Consider the following 16,926-nt stretch of genomic DNA (forward strand, 5'->3'; position numbering starts at 1 on the left):
TCCCCCATTGTCGCCTCCCTGTGGCACCGACCCCTCCCCCATTGTCGCCTCCCCATCGCCAGCGTGTCCCCCCCGCCCTCAGCGGGGACTCCTCCCTTGTCCCCACAGCGCCACCTTGTCCCGCATTGTCCTCGCTGCCCCTCCCGTTGTCTTCGCCCCACATTGTCCCCACACTGTGCCCACATTGTCCCCTCATGGTCCCCTCATTGTCCCCTCATGGTCCCCACGCCCCCCTCATCCCCACGCCCCTCCCCCCCGCGCAGCCCCCCCTCAAACAACCCCACCCCACCTCTCTCCCATCCTCACAGGAGCCTCCCTGACCCCCATCCCCTCCCCTCCCTCCTCACCCCTTTCCCCTCAGTCCCCAAAACGCCCCAAAACGCCCCAAAAAAACCCCCAAAAAACCCCAAAATTCCCTCAAAACCCCCCCCGGACCCCCCCGGCCTGCCCTCAGTTAAGATGGCGGCACCCCCGCCTCACGTTTTCCAAGATGGCGGCCGCGCCGCCACGCGTTCCCGCGCTGCCAGGCTGCCCTCACTCAACATGGCGCCGACCCCATGTTAACCAACGGCGCTGAAGCCAAAGCCAGTAACCCGGATGTAGCCGCCATGTTGCCCTCACCCAACATGGCGCCGCCCTCCCCGTATTTCCCTATGGACGCGAAGCCGCGGCGGGCGCGCGAGTGCCCGGATGTGGGCGTGGCTTTCCCGCGGGGTGAGGGCGTGGCCTCGACCTGCCGGAAGTTGCGTCAGGGCGGAGCCGCCCGCGGGGAGCGGGGAGCGAAGCGGACGGAGCCAAGATGGCGGCGCCGGGGCTGGGCCGGCCCTGAGGGGCCGTGAGGGGCCGGGAGGGGCCCCCGCGCTCGGCGGGCTGGGACGGGCCGCAGGGGGGGCCCCGCCGCTCCCCCCGCCGCTCCTCGCGACGCTGCCGCCGCCGGAGCCTCCCCGGGGCCTGACCGAAGCCTCCCCGGCAGAGAAGCGGGGCCTGCTCGGGGCCTTTTGCGGCCTTACCGGGGCCTCCCCGCGGCCTTACCGGGGCCTCCCCGCCGCCTTTCGGGGCTCGGCGGGGCCGTTTGGGGCCTGCCCGGGGCTCGGCGGCGCCGTTTGAGGCCTGGCCGAGGCTTGAGCGGAGCTTTTTGGGCTCGAGCCGGGCCCTTCCCGAGGCCTCCGGGGCCGAACCGGGGCCGAACCGGGGCTTTAAAGGCCTTTAACGGGAAGAACCCCCCGGTGTTCCCGGTTTTGGTTCTTTCTCTCCGGAATTTGGAGCCGATTTCAGCCGAAATCGCTGTAAAATCGGAGCTTTTTCGTTTTGTATTTGTCTTATTTAACAGCAGCGCTTTTCCCGTTTTTTTTTTTTTTTTCCCCGGGATTTCGTCTCCTCCCAAGGGTCAGAAAATCCCGGGATTTGAGGCGCGGGATGAAATTCCAAGGATTTCTTCACTCCAACGAGGTTTTTTTGGCTTTTTTACTGCGGTTTTTGCTTTGAGCGAACCCAAATCCGTGTGAAATCCGTGATCCAGGGAATTCCTCCCTCGGGAATGCTGTCCCTGGAACCAGGAATGACTTAAGGGTAACGCCGCACTTGGCTTTTCCTCGATAAATTATTATTTAGGAATTTAAGGAAAAAAAAAAGGGGGTTTTTTTTGGATAAAAATCCGGTGTTTTCCGGCAAGGACTGCCAGCCATCCCGGCCTCTGGAATTGCGGCCGCCGCTGGAACTTTGGGAGCCTCCGCGGGGGATTTTTTTGGGGAGTTTTATTTAAAGAAAAAGAATTAAAACAAAAAGGAAAAATCACACAAAAATCCAAGGAGGAGGAGGAGGAGGATAAAGGGGATCGAAGATTCCTGGGAAACGCTCCCGCTCGGGGTTCCAGGGATCCGGGCACGGCTGGGATCGCTCCTGCCTGAGGTGAGTGTCCAGGGATTTGGGATTGCCGGGATCCATCCAGCGCTGCCCGCCGCTGGGGAGAGGGAGGGATCCACGGGATCGGGAGGGATCTGGACAGTCCTGGTGGATCTGGAGAGGTTCAGGATGGATCCAGAGGGTCCTGGTGGATCTGGAGAGGTCTGGGATGGATCCAGGGAAGGCTGGGATGGGTCTGGAGAGGTTCAGGATGGATCCAGGGAAGGTTGGGGTGAATCCAGAGGGTTCTGATGGGTCTGGAGAGGTTCAGGATGGATCTGGAGAGGTCTGGGATGGATCCAGGGAAGGCTGGGATGGGTCTGGAGAGGTTCAGGACGGATCCAGGGAAGGTTGGGGTGAATCCAGAGGGTCCCGATGGATCCAGGGGAAGTTCAGGATGGAGCTGGAGAGGTTCAGGATGGAGCTGGAGAGGTCTGGGATGGATCCAGAGGGTCCTGATGGATCTGGAGAGTAGTTCTGGGGTGGATCCAGGGGAAGTTCAGGATGGATCTGGAGGGATTTGGGATGGATCCAGAGGGTCCTGATGGATCTGGAGAGGTCTGGGGTGGATCCAGGGAAGGTTAGGATTGATCCAAATGGTCCTGATGAATCTGGAGAGGTCTGGGATGGATCCAAGGAAGTTTGGGGTAGATCCAGGGGAAGTTCAGGATGGATCTGGGCAGGTTCAGGATGGATCTAGAGGGTCCTGGTGGATCTGGAGAGGTTCAGGATGGATCCAGGGAAGGTTGGGATGGATCCAGAGGGTCCTGATGGATCCAGGGAAGGCTGGGATGGGTCTGGAGAGGTTCAGGACAGATCCAGGGAAGGTTGGGATGGATCCAGAGGGTCCTGATGGATCCAGGGAACCTCTGAATGGATCTGGAGAAGTTCAGGATGGATCTGGAGGGGTCTGGGATGGATCCAGAGGGTCCTGATTGATCCAGGGAAGTTCAGGATGGATCCAGGAAGAGCCAGGATGAATCCAGGGCGGTTCAGGACGGATCTGGAGAGGTCTGGGATGGACCCAGGGAAGTTTGGGATGGATCTGGAGAGGCTCAGGATGGATCCAGAAGTTTGGGATGGATCTGGAGAGGCTCAGGATGGATCCAGGGCAGCTCCAGACGGATCCAGAAGTTTGGGATGGATCTGGAGAGGCTCAGGATGGATCCAGGACAGCTCCAGACGGATCCAGAAGTTTGGGATGGATCTGGAGAGGCTCAGGATGGATCCAGGGCAGCTCCAGACAGATCCAGAAGTTTGGGATGGATCCCAAGGAGTTCCCTCCCAGCTTTAACCCCTCCCTGTTCCAGCCAATTATCCCGGCTGGCACTAATTATTCCCACCCTGAGAACCCTGGGAATCCCAGAATTCCGGGAATCCCTTGGAATTCGGGGCTGGAATGATGATTTGGGATCAATTGGGGATTATTCAGGATTGAAGCTGAACCCACTCAGGAATAAAACTGCCACATTCCCAGCTGATTCCAGGGGTGGGAATTCCCAAATTCCCAAATTCCAGCCCCAAACAGCCCCTGGAAGTGCCAGTTTTCCATGAGATTCCTTTTCCTTTGGGATATTTTATCAGGAGCTTCCTCCTCTTCCTCCTCCCCAGCCTCTGGAGCTCCCCTTCTTCCTGGAAAATCCAATTTATTTGGGCTGGGCATGGATTTTTGGGAATTCCTGCTGGATTTAGGAGGAAAAAAAAAGAGGAAAATTCAGGATTGATCCAAATTTTTGTAGTTTTTTTTATTTTTTTCCCATTTAATTGGGAATTGTTCTTATCCCTGGGATCCCACTCCTGGCAGAATTCCCACCAGGAACTGAGAGGGAAAAGTTCATCTTTTTCCCTGGAAAATTCGCCCAAAAATCGGGATTTGGGATTTTTCTCCCCACCCAAGCCAGGATTTTCTGGGATAATTGGGAATTCTGATGGTTTTGGCCTGAATTTAGTGGGAAAAATTCCAAAATATCCGCAGGGATCCCACGGGGGCTGAGCCCTGGGAAGCTCCAGGAACTCGTTTTTCCCGTTTATCCCGAAATTATTTGAATGCTCACGGAATTCTCTTCCCAGGGAAAACCTCCGGAGTGGAGTGTGGGGAGGGGATTTTCCGAGGGATCCTTGTTTTCCTCTGGGAGATTTTCCTGCTCCCTTCTGAGGAAAATCCATGAATTTTTGGGATTTCTGTCTCCCATCCCTGCGGATTCCGGGAGCCAGGAGAATCTCGGGATCTCCTCCGCGTTGGAAGTGAATTTAACAAGTTTTGTGGATTTTTTTGGGATATTTAATCCCAAAATTCCCCTTTCCCAGGGGTCAGCACTTCCATGAAACCTCAATTTTCCCAGATTTTTTTGGATTTTCAGGGAGCACGACACCAAATTCCTGCTTTTTTCCTGACTTCTATGGGAAGAAAACAATCCAGGATCATTCCAGGGAAAGAATCCAAGGATTTTTCCCTATTTTTGTTCAATTCAACTCCCAGATTTGGAGAAAAGGAGACATTTGACGGAAAACTCCCTTTAAAAAGCGGGATCACAGCTCCAGGTGCTTCCCATTCCCATTTTCCCCCCCTGGAGCCGGGGCCAGGTTGTTTTTTTTCCAGGGATTTATTGGGAATTTCCTCCCAGGAGAGGAGCCCGGCCCGGCCGTGCTGGGATTTGGGGATGGGTGGGGGATTCCTGCCATGATCCCGATGTTTCCCTTTGTTTTAGAGACCGTATCCAGGGAAGGGCCAGGGCTGGGAGCGGGAACAGGGATGGATCCCCTTGGAAAATCCCAGGGATTGGGATCCTTATGGAAAAACACTGGGATTGGGGTCAGGATCCCACTGGAAAACCCCTGGGATTGGGGCTGGGATCCCACTGGAAAATCCCTGGGATTGGGGTTTGGATCTTGCTGGATCCCACTGGAAAACCCCCGGGATTGGGGTCAGGATCCCAATGGAGAAACTCCAGGATTTGGGTCAGGATTCTGCTGGAAAACCCCTGGGATTGGGGCTGGGATCCCACTGGAAAATCCCTGGGATTGGGGTCGGGATCCCAATGGAAAATCCCTGGGATTGGGGTCAGGATCCCAATGGAGAAACTCCAGGATTTGGGTCAGGATCCCAATGGAAAACCCCTGGGATTGGGGTCGGGATCCCAATGGAAAACCCCTGGGATTGGGGTCAGGATCCCAATGGAAAATCCCTGGGATTGGGGTCGGGATCCCACTGGAAAATCCCTGGGATTTGGGTCAGGATCCCAATGGAGAAACTCCAGGATTTGGGTCAGGATTCTGCTGGAAAACCCCTGGGATTGGGGTCAGGATCCCACTGGAAAACCCCTGGGATTGGGGTCAGGATCCCAATGGAAAATCCCTGGGATTGGGGTTTGGATCTTGCTGGATCCCACTGGAAAACCCCCGGGATTGGGGTCAGGATCCCAATGGAGAAACTCCAGGATTTGGGTCAGGATTCTGCTGGAAAACCCCTGGGATTGGGGCCGGGATCCCAATGGAAAACCCCCGGGATTGGGGTCAGGATCCCACTGGAATACCCCTGGGATTGGGGTCAGGATCCCATCCAGCAGCCCCTGATCCCGTGAATTCCCAAGGGCTGGGATTTTCGGGATGCATCCCTGAGGTGTTGGATCCCTCTGGATCCCTCTGGATCCCTCTGGATCCCCATTTCTGGCCGGAAGCCGGTGAATTCCCGTGAAATCCCATCAGGAGGGGCTGAGCAGAGCAGGGATCCCGGAATGGCTCCGGCTGTGATTCCCGGCAGGTCCCAATCCCGGCTCTGAGGGAATTCCTGCCCCGTTCCAGGTGGTTTTGAGGGATTTGGATTCCCAGGGATTGTTTTGGTTGGGGCCGATCCAACGGTGCCGCTCTGGCCCCAATCCCGAATTTTTGGGGCAGGAAAGGAGCAGATTTCAGGCTTGGGATTGTGTTGGGGGAATGGAGAGTGGGAATTTTTCCTGTATCCTTAGGGAAAGGATTTGTGGGATGGATTTGGGGTGATCCATCCCATCCCAAATTCCCGGTTTTTGGTGTGGGCTGTCCAGGAGAGGAGCAGAGTCCCCACTGGAGTTGTGTTGTTGGGATGCCGAGTGGGATTTTTATCCCAAATCCACAGGGATGGGATTTTGGGATGGATTTGGGGGTGATGGATCCATTGGTGTGATGGATCCAATCCCAGATTTTCATTTCTGACGCTGCACGAGCTCATCCAACCCCAGCGGTGCCAGATCCCCCTGACCCCAAATCCCATATCCCAGTGACCCCAAATCCCTGACCCCATATCCCAGCGACCCCAAATCCCTGACCCCAAATCCCATATCCCAGCATCCCCAAATCCCTTATCCCATATCCCTGCATTCCCAAATCCCTGACCCCAAATCCCATATCCCAGCATACCCCAAATTCCTTATCCCATATCCCAGCATTCCCCAACCCCTGATCCCATATCCCTCCATTCCCCAGTCCCATATCCCAACATTCCCAAATCCCATATCCTCCATTCCCCATTCCCCAATCCCATATCCTCCATTCCCATATCCCTCCATTCCCCAGTCCCATATCCTCCATTCCCAATCCCTGACCCCATATCCCAGTGTTCCCAAATCTCATATCCCATATCCCAGCATTCCTCAATCCCATATCCCTGCATTCTCCAAACTCTGACCCCATATCCCTCCATTCCCCAATCCCTGACCCCATATCCTCCATTCCTCAATCCCAAATCCTCCATTCCCCATTCCCCAATCCCATATCCCTCCATTCCCCAGCCCCATATCCCATCATTCCCCAATCCCATATCCCTGCATTCTCCAAACTCTGACCCCATATCCCTCCATTCCCCATTCCCATATCCTCTATTCCCCAATCCCATATCCCTCCATTCCCCAACCCCATATCCCCCAATCCCATATCCCCCAATCCCATATCCCATATCCTCCATTCCCCAACCCCAAATCCTCCATTCCCCAATCCCTGACCCCATATCCCTCCATTCCCCATTCCCCATATTCCCCAACCCCATATCCCCCAATCCCATATCCCATATCCTTCCATTCCCCAATCCCTGACCCCATATCCCTCCATTCCCCATTCCCCAACCCCGTATCCCCCAATCCCATATCCCAAATCCTCCATTCCCCAATCCCATATCCCCCAATCCCATATCCCAAATCCTCCATTCCCCAATCCCATATCCCCCAATCCCATATCCCATATCCTCCATTCCCCAATCCCATATCCCCCAATCCCATATCCTCCATTCCCCAATCCCATATCCCATATCGTCCATTCCCCAATCCCATATCCCCAATCCCGTATCCTCCATTCCCCAATCCCAAATCCTCCATTCCCCAATCCCATATTCTCCAATCCCATATCCCATATCCTCCATTCCCCAATCCCAAATCCTCCATTCCCCAATCCCATATCCTCCAATCCCATATCCCATATCCTCCATTCCCCAATCCCATATCCTCCAATCCCATATCCTCCATTCCCCAGCCCCATATCCCGCACCCCTGACCCCGTGTCGCACCCCCAGGCTCCCATGGCGGGCCGCAAGCGCGGCGCGGCGAGCGGCGCCGGCGCGGTGCCGTGGCCGGAGGAGCCGGGCGAGCGGGAGCAGGGCCTGTACTCGCTGCACCGCATGTTCGACATCGTGGGCGCGCAGCTGACGCACCGCGACGTGCGCGTGCTCTCCTTCCTCTTCGTGGACGTGCTGGACGAGGCCGAGCGCGGCCGCATCCGCTCCGGCCGCGACTTCCTGCTGGCGCTGGAGCGGCAGGGCCGCTGCGACGAGAGCAACCTGCGGCAGCTGCTGCAGCTGCTGCGCATCATCACCCGCCACGACCTGCTGCCCTACGTCAGCCTCAAGCGGCGGCGCCCCGGTGAGTGCCCGTCGCGATATATCGCGATATATGGGGGGGATTGGGGTATTGGGGTGACATCATCACCCGCCACGACCTGCTGCCCTACGTCAGCCTCAAGCGGCGGCGCCCCGGTGAGTGCCCGTCGCGATATATCGCGATATACGGGGTGATATTGGGGTATTGGGGTGTGGTGACATCATCACCCGCCACGACCTGCTGCCCTACGTCAGCCTCAAGCGGCGGCGCCCCGGTGAGTGCCCGTCGCGATGTATCGCGATATACAGGGTGATATTGGGGTGATAGAGGGGTATTGGGGTGACATCATCACCCGCCACGACCTGCTGCCCTACGTCAGCCTCAAGAGGCGGCGCCCCGGTAAGTGCCCATCGCGATATATCGCGATACACGGGGTCACTGTTATGGTATTGGGGTGATAGAGGGGTATTGGGGTGACATCATCACCCGCCACGACCTGCTGCCCTACGTCAGCCTCAAGTGGCGGCGCCCCGGTAACTGCCCGTCGCGATGTATCGCGATATATGGGGGGGATTGGGGTATTGGGGTGACATCATCACCCACCACGACCTGCTGCCCTACGTCATCCTCAAGCGGCAGCGCCCCGGTGAGTGCCCGTCGTGATATATCACGATATATGGGGTCACTGTTATGGTATTGGGGTGATAGAGGGGTATTGGGGTGACATCATCACCCGCCATGACCTGCTGCCTTACGTCCCGGTGAGTCCCTGTCGCGATATATCGCGATATACCGGGGGGTTATTGGGGTGACATCATCACCTGCCACGATACTGTTCCCTGAGTGACCCCTGAGTGGGGCAGGAGCCCCAGACAGGGATCGGGATTGGGATGGGATCAGGTTGGGATCAGGATGGGATCAGGATGGGGTCAGGGTTGGATCAGGATGGGATCAGGGTTGGGATCGGGGTTGGGATCAGGATGGGATCAGGATGGGATCAGGATGGGGTCAGGGTTGGATCAGGATGGGATCAGGGTTGGGATTGGGATGGGATCAGGGTTGGGATCGGAGTTGGATCAGGATGGGATCAGGGTTGGGATCAGGGTTGGGATCGGGATGGGATTAGGGTTGGGATCGGGGTTGGGATCAGGATGGGATCAGGGTTGGGATCAGGATGGGATCGGGATGGGATCGGGGTTGGGATCAGGATGGGATCAGGGTTGGGATTGGGATGGGATCAGGGTTGGGATCGGAGTTGGATCAGGATGGGATCAGGGTTGGGATCGGGATGGGATCAGGGTTGGGATCGGGGTTGGGATCGGGATGGGATCAGGGTTGGGATCGGGGTTGGGATCGGGATGGGATCAGGGTTGGGATCAGGATGGGATCAGGGTTGGGATCAGGATGGGATCAGGATTGGATCAGGATGGGATCAGGGTTGGGTTTAGGGCTGGGGCTGTGGTGACACCCCGAGTGCAGCTGCCAAGACAATCCTGGGATGATCCCTGGGTTTGGAGGCCCCCGTGGAATTTTCCCGGCGCCATTCCCGGCGCCATTCCCAGCGCGTTCCTGGCACCGTTCCCGTTCCCATTCCCATCCCGTTCCCGTTCCCATCCCGGTGCTGTTCCCGTTCCCATTCCCATCCCGTCCCCGTTCCCATCCCGGTGCTGTTCCCGTTCCCAGTGTGCCCGGACCTGGTGGACAAGTACCTGGAGGAGACATCCATCCGCTACGTCACGCCCCGCGCGCCCGGGGGGGCCCCGCCCGGCCTCGGCCACCCCCACAAATCAGGTACGGCCGGCTGGGTCCTGTGGGATCGTTATGTGTCCTTTGGGATCGTTATCTGTGCTTTGGGATCGTTATGTGTCCTTTGGGATCGTTATCTGTGCTTTGGGATCGTTATGTGTCCTGTGGGATTGTTATCCGTCCTTTGGGATCGTTATCCATCCTTTGGGATCGTTATCTGTGCTTTGGGATCGTTATCCGTCCTTTGGGATCGTTATCCATCCTTTGGGATCGTTATCCGTCCTTTGGGATCGTTATCCGTCCTTTGGGATCGTTATCCATCCTTTGGGATCGTTATCCGTCCTTTGGGATTGTTATCCGTCCTTTGGGGTCGTTATCCATCCTTTGGGATCGTTATCCGTGCTTTGGGATCGTTATCCGTGCTTTGGGATCGTTATCTGTGCTTTGGGATCGTTATCTGTGCTTTGGGATCGTTATCTGTGCTTTGGGATCGTTATGTGTCCTTTGGGATCGTTATCTGTGCTTTGGGATCGTTATCTGTTCTTTGGGATCGTTATCTGTGCTTTGGGATCGTTATCCATCTTTTGGGATCGTTATCTGTCCTTTGGGGTCGTTATCCATCCTTTGGGATCGTTATCCGTGCTTTGGGATCGTTATCCGTGCTTTGGGATCGTTATCTGTGCTTTGGGATCGTTATCTGTGCTTTGGGATCGTTATCTGTGCTTTGGGATCGTTATCTGTGCTTTGGGATCGTTATTTCTCCTTTGGGATCGTTATCCATCCTTTGGGATCGTTATTTCTCCTTTGGGATCGTTATCCATCCTTTGGGATCATTATCCATCCTTTGGGATCGTTATCCGTCCTTTGGGATCGTTATCCGTCCTTTGGGATCGTTATCCGTCCTTTGGGATCACTGTCACCCATTTGGGATCATCACCCCCCATTTGGGATCATCACCCCCCCTTTGGGATCATCACCCCCCATTTGGGATCATCACCCCCCATTTGGGATCACTGTCACCCCTTTGGGATCATTGTGATCCTCCCTTTGGGATCATCACCCCCCCTTTGGGATCATCCCAGAGTTCCCCACCTTGGAGCCTCTCGGGGCTCTGGGTTTAGGATCCGTGCCCAGATCAACGGGGGGGGTTCAAGGATTTGGGGCAGGAATTGGGGTCACCTTAATGAGAAGGGGAATTTGGGGGTCCCTGGGTTGGGAATTGGGGTCACCCAGGGACCCCCCCTCAGGGCATCCCGAAATTCCCACTCCAGCACCCTTGGTGGGCTCTGCCCGGATCTGTGGGGGAATTTATGGGGTCGGGGGGGACTGGGCTCACCCTTAGTGGGGGGATTGGGGTCCCCCTCAATGGATGGGGGAGATTTGGGGTCCCTGACCCCACTGGTTCCCCAGTGCCTGTCCCCCCGTCCCTGTGCTGACCCCCAGGGTGGGATTTGGGGTCCCTGGGGCTGGATTTGGGGTCCCTGACCCCATTGGTGTCCCGTTCCCCAGTGCCTGCCCCCCACCCATCCCTGTGCTGCCCCCCAGGGTGGGATTTGGGGTTCCTGGGGATGGATTTGGGGTCCCTGGGGTGGGATTTGGGGTCCCTGGGGTGGGATTTGGGGTCCCTGACCCCACTGGTGCCCCGTTCCCCAGTGCCTGCCCCCCACCCGTCCCTGTGCTGCCCCCCGGGGTGGGATTTGGGGTCCCTGGGGTGGGATTTGGGATGGATTTGGGGTCCCTGGGGTGGGATTTGGGGTCCCTGACCCCACTGGTGCCCCGTTCCCCAGTGCCTGCCCCCCACCCATCCCTGTGCTGCCCCCCGGGGTGGGATTTGGGGTTCCTGGGGTTGGATTTGGGATGGATTTGGGGTCCCTGGGGTGGGATTTGGGGTCCCTGACCCCAATGGTGCCCGGTTCCCCAGTGCCTGCCCCCCACCCGTCCCTGTGCTGCCCCCCGGGGTGGGATTTGGGGTCCCTGGGGTGGGATTTGGGATGGATTTGGGGTCCCTGGGGTGGGATTTGGGGTCCCTGACCCCAATGGTGCCCGGTTCCCCAGTGCCTGCCCCCCACCCGTCCCTGTGCTGCCCCCCGGGGTGGGATTTGGGGTCCCTGGGGTGGGATTTGGGATGGATTTGGGGTCCCTGGGGTGGGATTTGGGGTCCCTGACCCCACTGGTGCCCCGTTCCCCAGTGCCTGCCCCCCACCCGTCCCTGTGCTGCCCCCCGGGGTGGGATTTGGGGTCCCTGGGGTGGGATTTGGGATGGATTTGGGGTCCCTGGGGTGGGATTTGGGGTCCCTGACCCCACTGGTGCCCCGTTCCCCAGTGCCTGCCCCCCACCCGTCCCTGTGCTGCCCCCCGGGGGGGCCCCAGCTGGGCCCGAAGCGCCCGGGCCGGGCCCGGAGCCTCCTCGGGAACCAACGGAAACGCAGGAAGTCAGCGACCCCCGACCCCAAGGAGAAACAGACCTGTGGTGAGCGGGATTGGGAATGGGAACGGGGGATTGGGATTGGGAATGGGAATGGGGGACTGGGAATGGGGGATTGGGAACGGGGGATTGGGAACGGGGGATTGGGATTGGGAATGGGAATGGGGGATTGGGAATGGGAATGGGGGATTGGGAATGGGGAATTGGGATTGGGAATGGGGGATTGGGAATGGGGGATTGGGAACGGGGGATTGGGAATATGGGATTGGGAATGTGGGATTGGGAGATTGGGATTGGGAATGAGGGATTGGGAATATGGGATTGGGAATGAGGGATTGGGAACGGGGGATTGGGAGTGTGGGAAAGGGATCCCTAAAGAGAAACAGACCTGTGGTGAGCGGGATTGGGAACGGGGGAATGGGAATGGGGGATTGGGAATGTGGGAATGGGAATGGGGGATTTGGATTGGGAATGGGGGATTGGGAATGGGGGATTGGGAATGTGGGAATGGGGATTGGGAATGGAGGAATGGGAATGGGGGAATGTGATCCCAAAGGAGAAACAGACCTGTGGTGAGCGGGATTGGGAATGTGGGATTGGGAATGTGGGATTGGATCCCAAAGAGAAACAGACCTGTGGTAAGCGGGATTGGGAATGGGAATGGGAATGGGGGATTGGAAATATGGGATTAGGAATGGGGGATTTGGATTGGGAATGGGGGATTGGGAATGTGGGATTGGGAATGTGGGATTGGATCCCAAAGAGAAACAGACCTGGGTGAAGGAATGCGGGGAAAACTGGGAATGGGATTGAGGGGGAACTGGGAAAGGAGGATTTGGAATTGGGAGGGAACTGGGATGGAAGGATTGGATCCCAAGGAAAAACAGAGCAGTGTGAGGGGATGGGGGCTGGGATTGGGGCTGGAGTCAGGATTGGGGGGATCCTTGGGATTTGGAGGGCTGGGATCGAGGGGAACCAGGGATTGGAGGGAATTGGGACTGGAGTGAGAACTGGGATTGGGGGGATCCAGGGATTGGGGAGGGTCTGGGACTGGGGGGAACTGGGATTGGGGGATCCTTGGGATTTGGAGGGCTGGGATTGGGGGATCCCGGCATTGGGGAGGGTCTGGGATTGGGGAATCCTTGGGATCGAGGGGAACCAGGGATTGGAGTTATCTGTGACTCCCTGCTGGGGAGTTGCGATCGGGGGAATCCTGGGATCAGGCGAGACCCTCGGAATCCCACAACCTCCTGGAATTCGGGGAATTCCAACTCCCTAAACCCCCCGATCTCCCCGCGGGCAGACATCCGCCTGCGCGTGCGCGCCGAGTACTGCCAGCACGACTCCGCCCTGCACGGCAACGTCTTCTCCAACAAGCAGGACCCGCTGGAGCGCCAATTCGAGCGCTTCAACCAGGCCAACACCATCCTGAAATCCCGGGATTTGGGCTCCATCATCTGCGACATCAAATTCTCGGAGCTCACCTACCTCGACGCCTTCTGGCGGGATTACATCAACGGCTCCCTCCTGGAGGCCCTCAAGGGCGTCTTCATCACGGACTCGCTCAAACAGGCCGTGGGCCACGAGGCCATCAAGCTGCTGGTCAACGTGGACGAGGAGGATTACGAGCTGGGCCGCCAGAAACTCCTCAGGAACTTGATGCTCCACACGGCTCCCTGAGGGATCCAGCTCCGGTTGTTTTGTTTTTTTGTTGTTGGTTTTTTTTTTCCTCGGGTTTTTCCCGGGTTTTTTTTTTGTTGTTGTTGTTGGTTTTTTTTTTTTTTTTTCCTGATTTTATTTTTTTTCCGCGGAGGTGCCCGAGCGGAGCCCGCTGATGGATTTGGGGAGGGTTGGAAATGTGGGATATTCCGGGATTTGGAGCTTTTTGGGGTTCCTGATGGGTTCTCCTTGTGTTTTCCATGGGTTTTTCCTTCCGTTTTTGATTTTGTATCCATTAAAAATGGTGATAAAAAGGCAAAAAATCCCATTGGTGCAGCCCAGTCCGAATTGGGGATTGGGGGTGTGGAATATTCCAGAATTCCTCACTTTTCTGTCAATTCCTCCTTGTGTTTTCCATGGATTTTCCCTCCCATTTTTGATTTTCTATCCATTAAAAATGGTGATAAAAATGCAAAAATCCCATTGGTGCAACACACTGGGATTTGGGGATTGGGGGTGTGGAATATTCCAGAATTCCTCACTTTTCCATCAATTCCTCCTCATGTTTTCCATGAATTTTCTCTCTTTTCTTTTGTATCCATTAAAAATGGTGATAAAAAGGCAAAAAATCCCATTGGTGCAGCCCAGACCGAATTGGGGATTCCAGGTGCGGAAAGCCCTGGAACAATGGAATATTCCGGGTTGGAAATGTGGGATATTCCAGGATTTGGAGCTTTTTGGGGTTCCTGATGGGTTCTCCTTGTGTTTTCCATGGATTTTCCCTCCCATTTTTGATTTTCTATCCATTAAAAACGATGATAAAAAGGTAAAAAATCCCATTGGTGCAACACATTGGGATTTGGGGATTGGGGGTGTGGAATATTCCAGAATTCCTCACTTTTCCATCAATTCCTCCTCGTGTTTTCCATGGATTTTCTCTACTTTCTTTTCTTTTCTATCCATTAAAAATGGTGATAAAAATGCAAAAATCCCATTGGTGCAGCCCAGTCGGAATTGGGGATTGGGGGTGTGGAATATTCCAGAATTCCTCACTTTTCTGTCAATTCCTCCTCGTGTTTTCCATGGATTTTCCCTCCCATTTTTGATTTTCTATCCATTAAAAATGGTGATAAAAAGGCAAAAATCCCATTGGTGCAACACACTGGGATTTGGGGATTGGGGGTGTGGAATATTCCAGAATTCCTCACTTTTCCATCAATTCCTCTTTGTGTTTTCCATGGATTTTCTCTTTCTTTTCTTTTCTATCCATTAAAAATGGTGATAAAAAGGTAAAAAATCCCATTGGTGCAGCCCAGTCGGAATTGGGGATTCCAGGTGTGGAATGCCCTGGAACAATGGAATATTCCGGGTTGGAAATGTGGGATATTCCAGCATTTGGAGCTTTTTGGGGTTCCTGATGGGTTCTCCTTGTGTTTTCCATGGGTTTTCCCTCCCATTTTTGATTTTCTATCCATTAAAAACGATGATAAAAAGGTAAAAAATCCCATTGGTGCAACACATTGGGATTTGGGGATTGGGGGTGTGGAATATTCCAGAATTCCTCACTTTTCCATCAATTCCTCTTCGTGTTTTCCATGGATTTTCTCTACTTTCTTTTCTTTTCTATCCATTAAAAATGGTAATAAAAAGGCAAAAAATCCCATTGGTGCAGCCCAGTCGGAATTGGGGGTGTGGAATATTCCAGAATTCCTCACTTTTCCATCAATTCCTCTTCGTGTTTTCCATGGATTTTCTCTTTCTTTTCTTTTGTATCCATTAAAAATGGTGATAAAAATGCAAAATTCCCATTGGTGCAGCCCAGTCGGAATTGGGGATTCCAGGTGTGGAATGCCCTGGAACAATGGAATATTCCGGGTTGGAAATGTGGGATATTCCAGGATTTGGAGCTTTTTGGGGTTCCTGATGGGTTCTCCTTGTGTTTTCCATGGGTTTTTCCTTCCGTTTTTGATTTTGTATCCATTAAAAATGGTGATAAAAAGGCAAAAAATCCCATTGGTGCAGCCCAGTCCGAATTGGGGAATTGGGGGTGTGGAATATTCCAGAATTCCTCACTTTTCTGTCAATTCCTCCTTGTGTTTTCCATGGATTTTCCCTCCCATTTTTGATTTTCTATCCATTAAAAACGATGATAAAAAGGCAAAAATCCCATTGGTGCAACACACTGGGATTTGGGGATTGGGGGTGTGGAATATTCCAGAATTCCTCACTTTTCCATCAATTCCTCTTTGTGTTTTCCATGGATTTTCTCTTTCTTTTCTTTTCTATCCATTAAAAACGATGATAAAAATGCAAAAATCCCATTGGTGCAGCCCAGTCCGAGTTGGGGATTGGGGGTGTGGAATATTCCAGAATTCCTCACTTTTCCATCAATTCCTCCTCGTGTTTTCCACGGATTTTCTCTACTTTCTTTTCTTTTCTATCCATTAAAAATGGTGATAAAAAGGCAAAAATCCCATTGGTGCAACACACTGGGATTTGGGGATTGGGGGTGTGGAATATTCCAGAATTCCTCACTTTTCCGTCAATTCCTCCTCGTGTTTTCCATGAATTTTCTCTTTCTTTTCTTTTCTATCCATTAAAAATGGTGATAAAAAGGCAAAAAATCCCATTGGTGCAGCCCAGTCGGAATTGGGGATTCCAGGTGTGGAAAGCCCTGGAACAATGGAATATTCCGGGTTGGAAATGTGGGATATTCCAGGATTTGGAGCTTTTTGGGGTTCCTGATGGGTTCTCCTTGTGTTTTCCATGGGTTTTTCCTTCAGTTTTTGATTTTGTATCCATTAAAAATGGTGATAAAAAGGCAAAAAATCCCATTGGTGCAGCCCAGTCGGAATTGGGGATTGGGGGTGTGGAATATTCCAGAATTCCTCACTTTTCTGTCAATTCCTCCTTGTGTTTTCCATGGATTTTCCCTCCCATTTTTGATTTTCTATCCATTAAAAATGGTGATAAAAATGCAAAAATCCCATTGGTGCAACACACTGGGATTTGGGGATTGGGGGTGTGGAATATTCCAGAATTCCTCACTTTTCCATCAATTCCTCCTCATGTTTTCCATGAATTTTCTCTCTTTTCTTTTGTATCCATTAAAAATGGTGATAAAAAGGCAAAAAATCCCATTGGTGCAGCCCAGACCGAATTGGGGATTCCAGGTGCGGAAAGCCCTGGAACAATGGAATATTCCGGGTTGGAAATGTGGGATATTCCAGGATTTGGAGCTTTTTGGGGTTCCTGATGGGTTCTCCTTGTGTTTTCCATGGATTTTCCCTCCCATTTTTGATTTTCTATCCATTAAAAACGATGATAAAAAGGTAAAAAATCCCATTGGTGCAA

General features: G+C 54.1%; 1 protein-coding gene across 4 annotated transcripts; it reads left to right on the forward strand.

Moving 5' to 3' along the window:
• Positions 1-733: 733 nt before the first annotated feature.
• On the forward strand, positions 734-14,206 carry DEDD (death effector domain containing). Of its 4 annotated transcripts, XM_086866325.1 has the most exons (7): positions 780-835; positions 887-1,908; positions 4,263-4,443; positions 7,439-7,784; positions 9,426-9,533; positions 11,812-11,958; positions 13,217-14,206. In XM_086866325.1, exons 4-7 carry the CDS (start codon positions 7,445-7,447, stop codon positions 13,591-13,593), a joined length of 972 nt encoding a protein of 323 aa, XP_086722451.1. In that variant the 5' UTR covers positions 780-835; positions 887-1,908; positions 4,263-4,443; positions 7,439-7,444; the 3' UTR covers positions 13,594-14,206. The 4 variants fall into 4 exon arrangements, with proteins under 4 accessions (XP_086722449.1, XP_086722448.1, XP_086722450.1 ...); XM_086866324.1 differs by lacking the exon at positions 4,263-4,443 and having other exon boundaries at positions 747-1,908; XM_086866323.1 differs by lacking the exons at positions 11,812-11,958; positions 13,217-14,206 and having other exon boundaries at positions 734-1,908; positions 9,426-10,991.
• The last annotated feature ends 2,720 nt before the right edge of the window (positions 14,207-16,926 follow it).

This window comes from Cyanistes caeruleus, chromosome 30, assembly GCF_971803275.1.
Source record: "Cyanistes caeruleus chromosome 30, bCyaCae1.hap1.1, whole genome shotgun sequence".
Taxonomy (NCBI): domain Eukaryota; kingdom Metazoa; phylum Chordata; class Aves; order Passeriformes; family Paridae; genus Cyanistes; species Cyanistes caeruleus.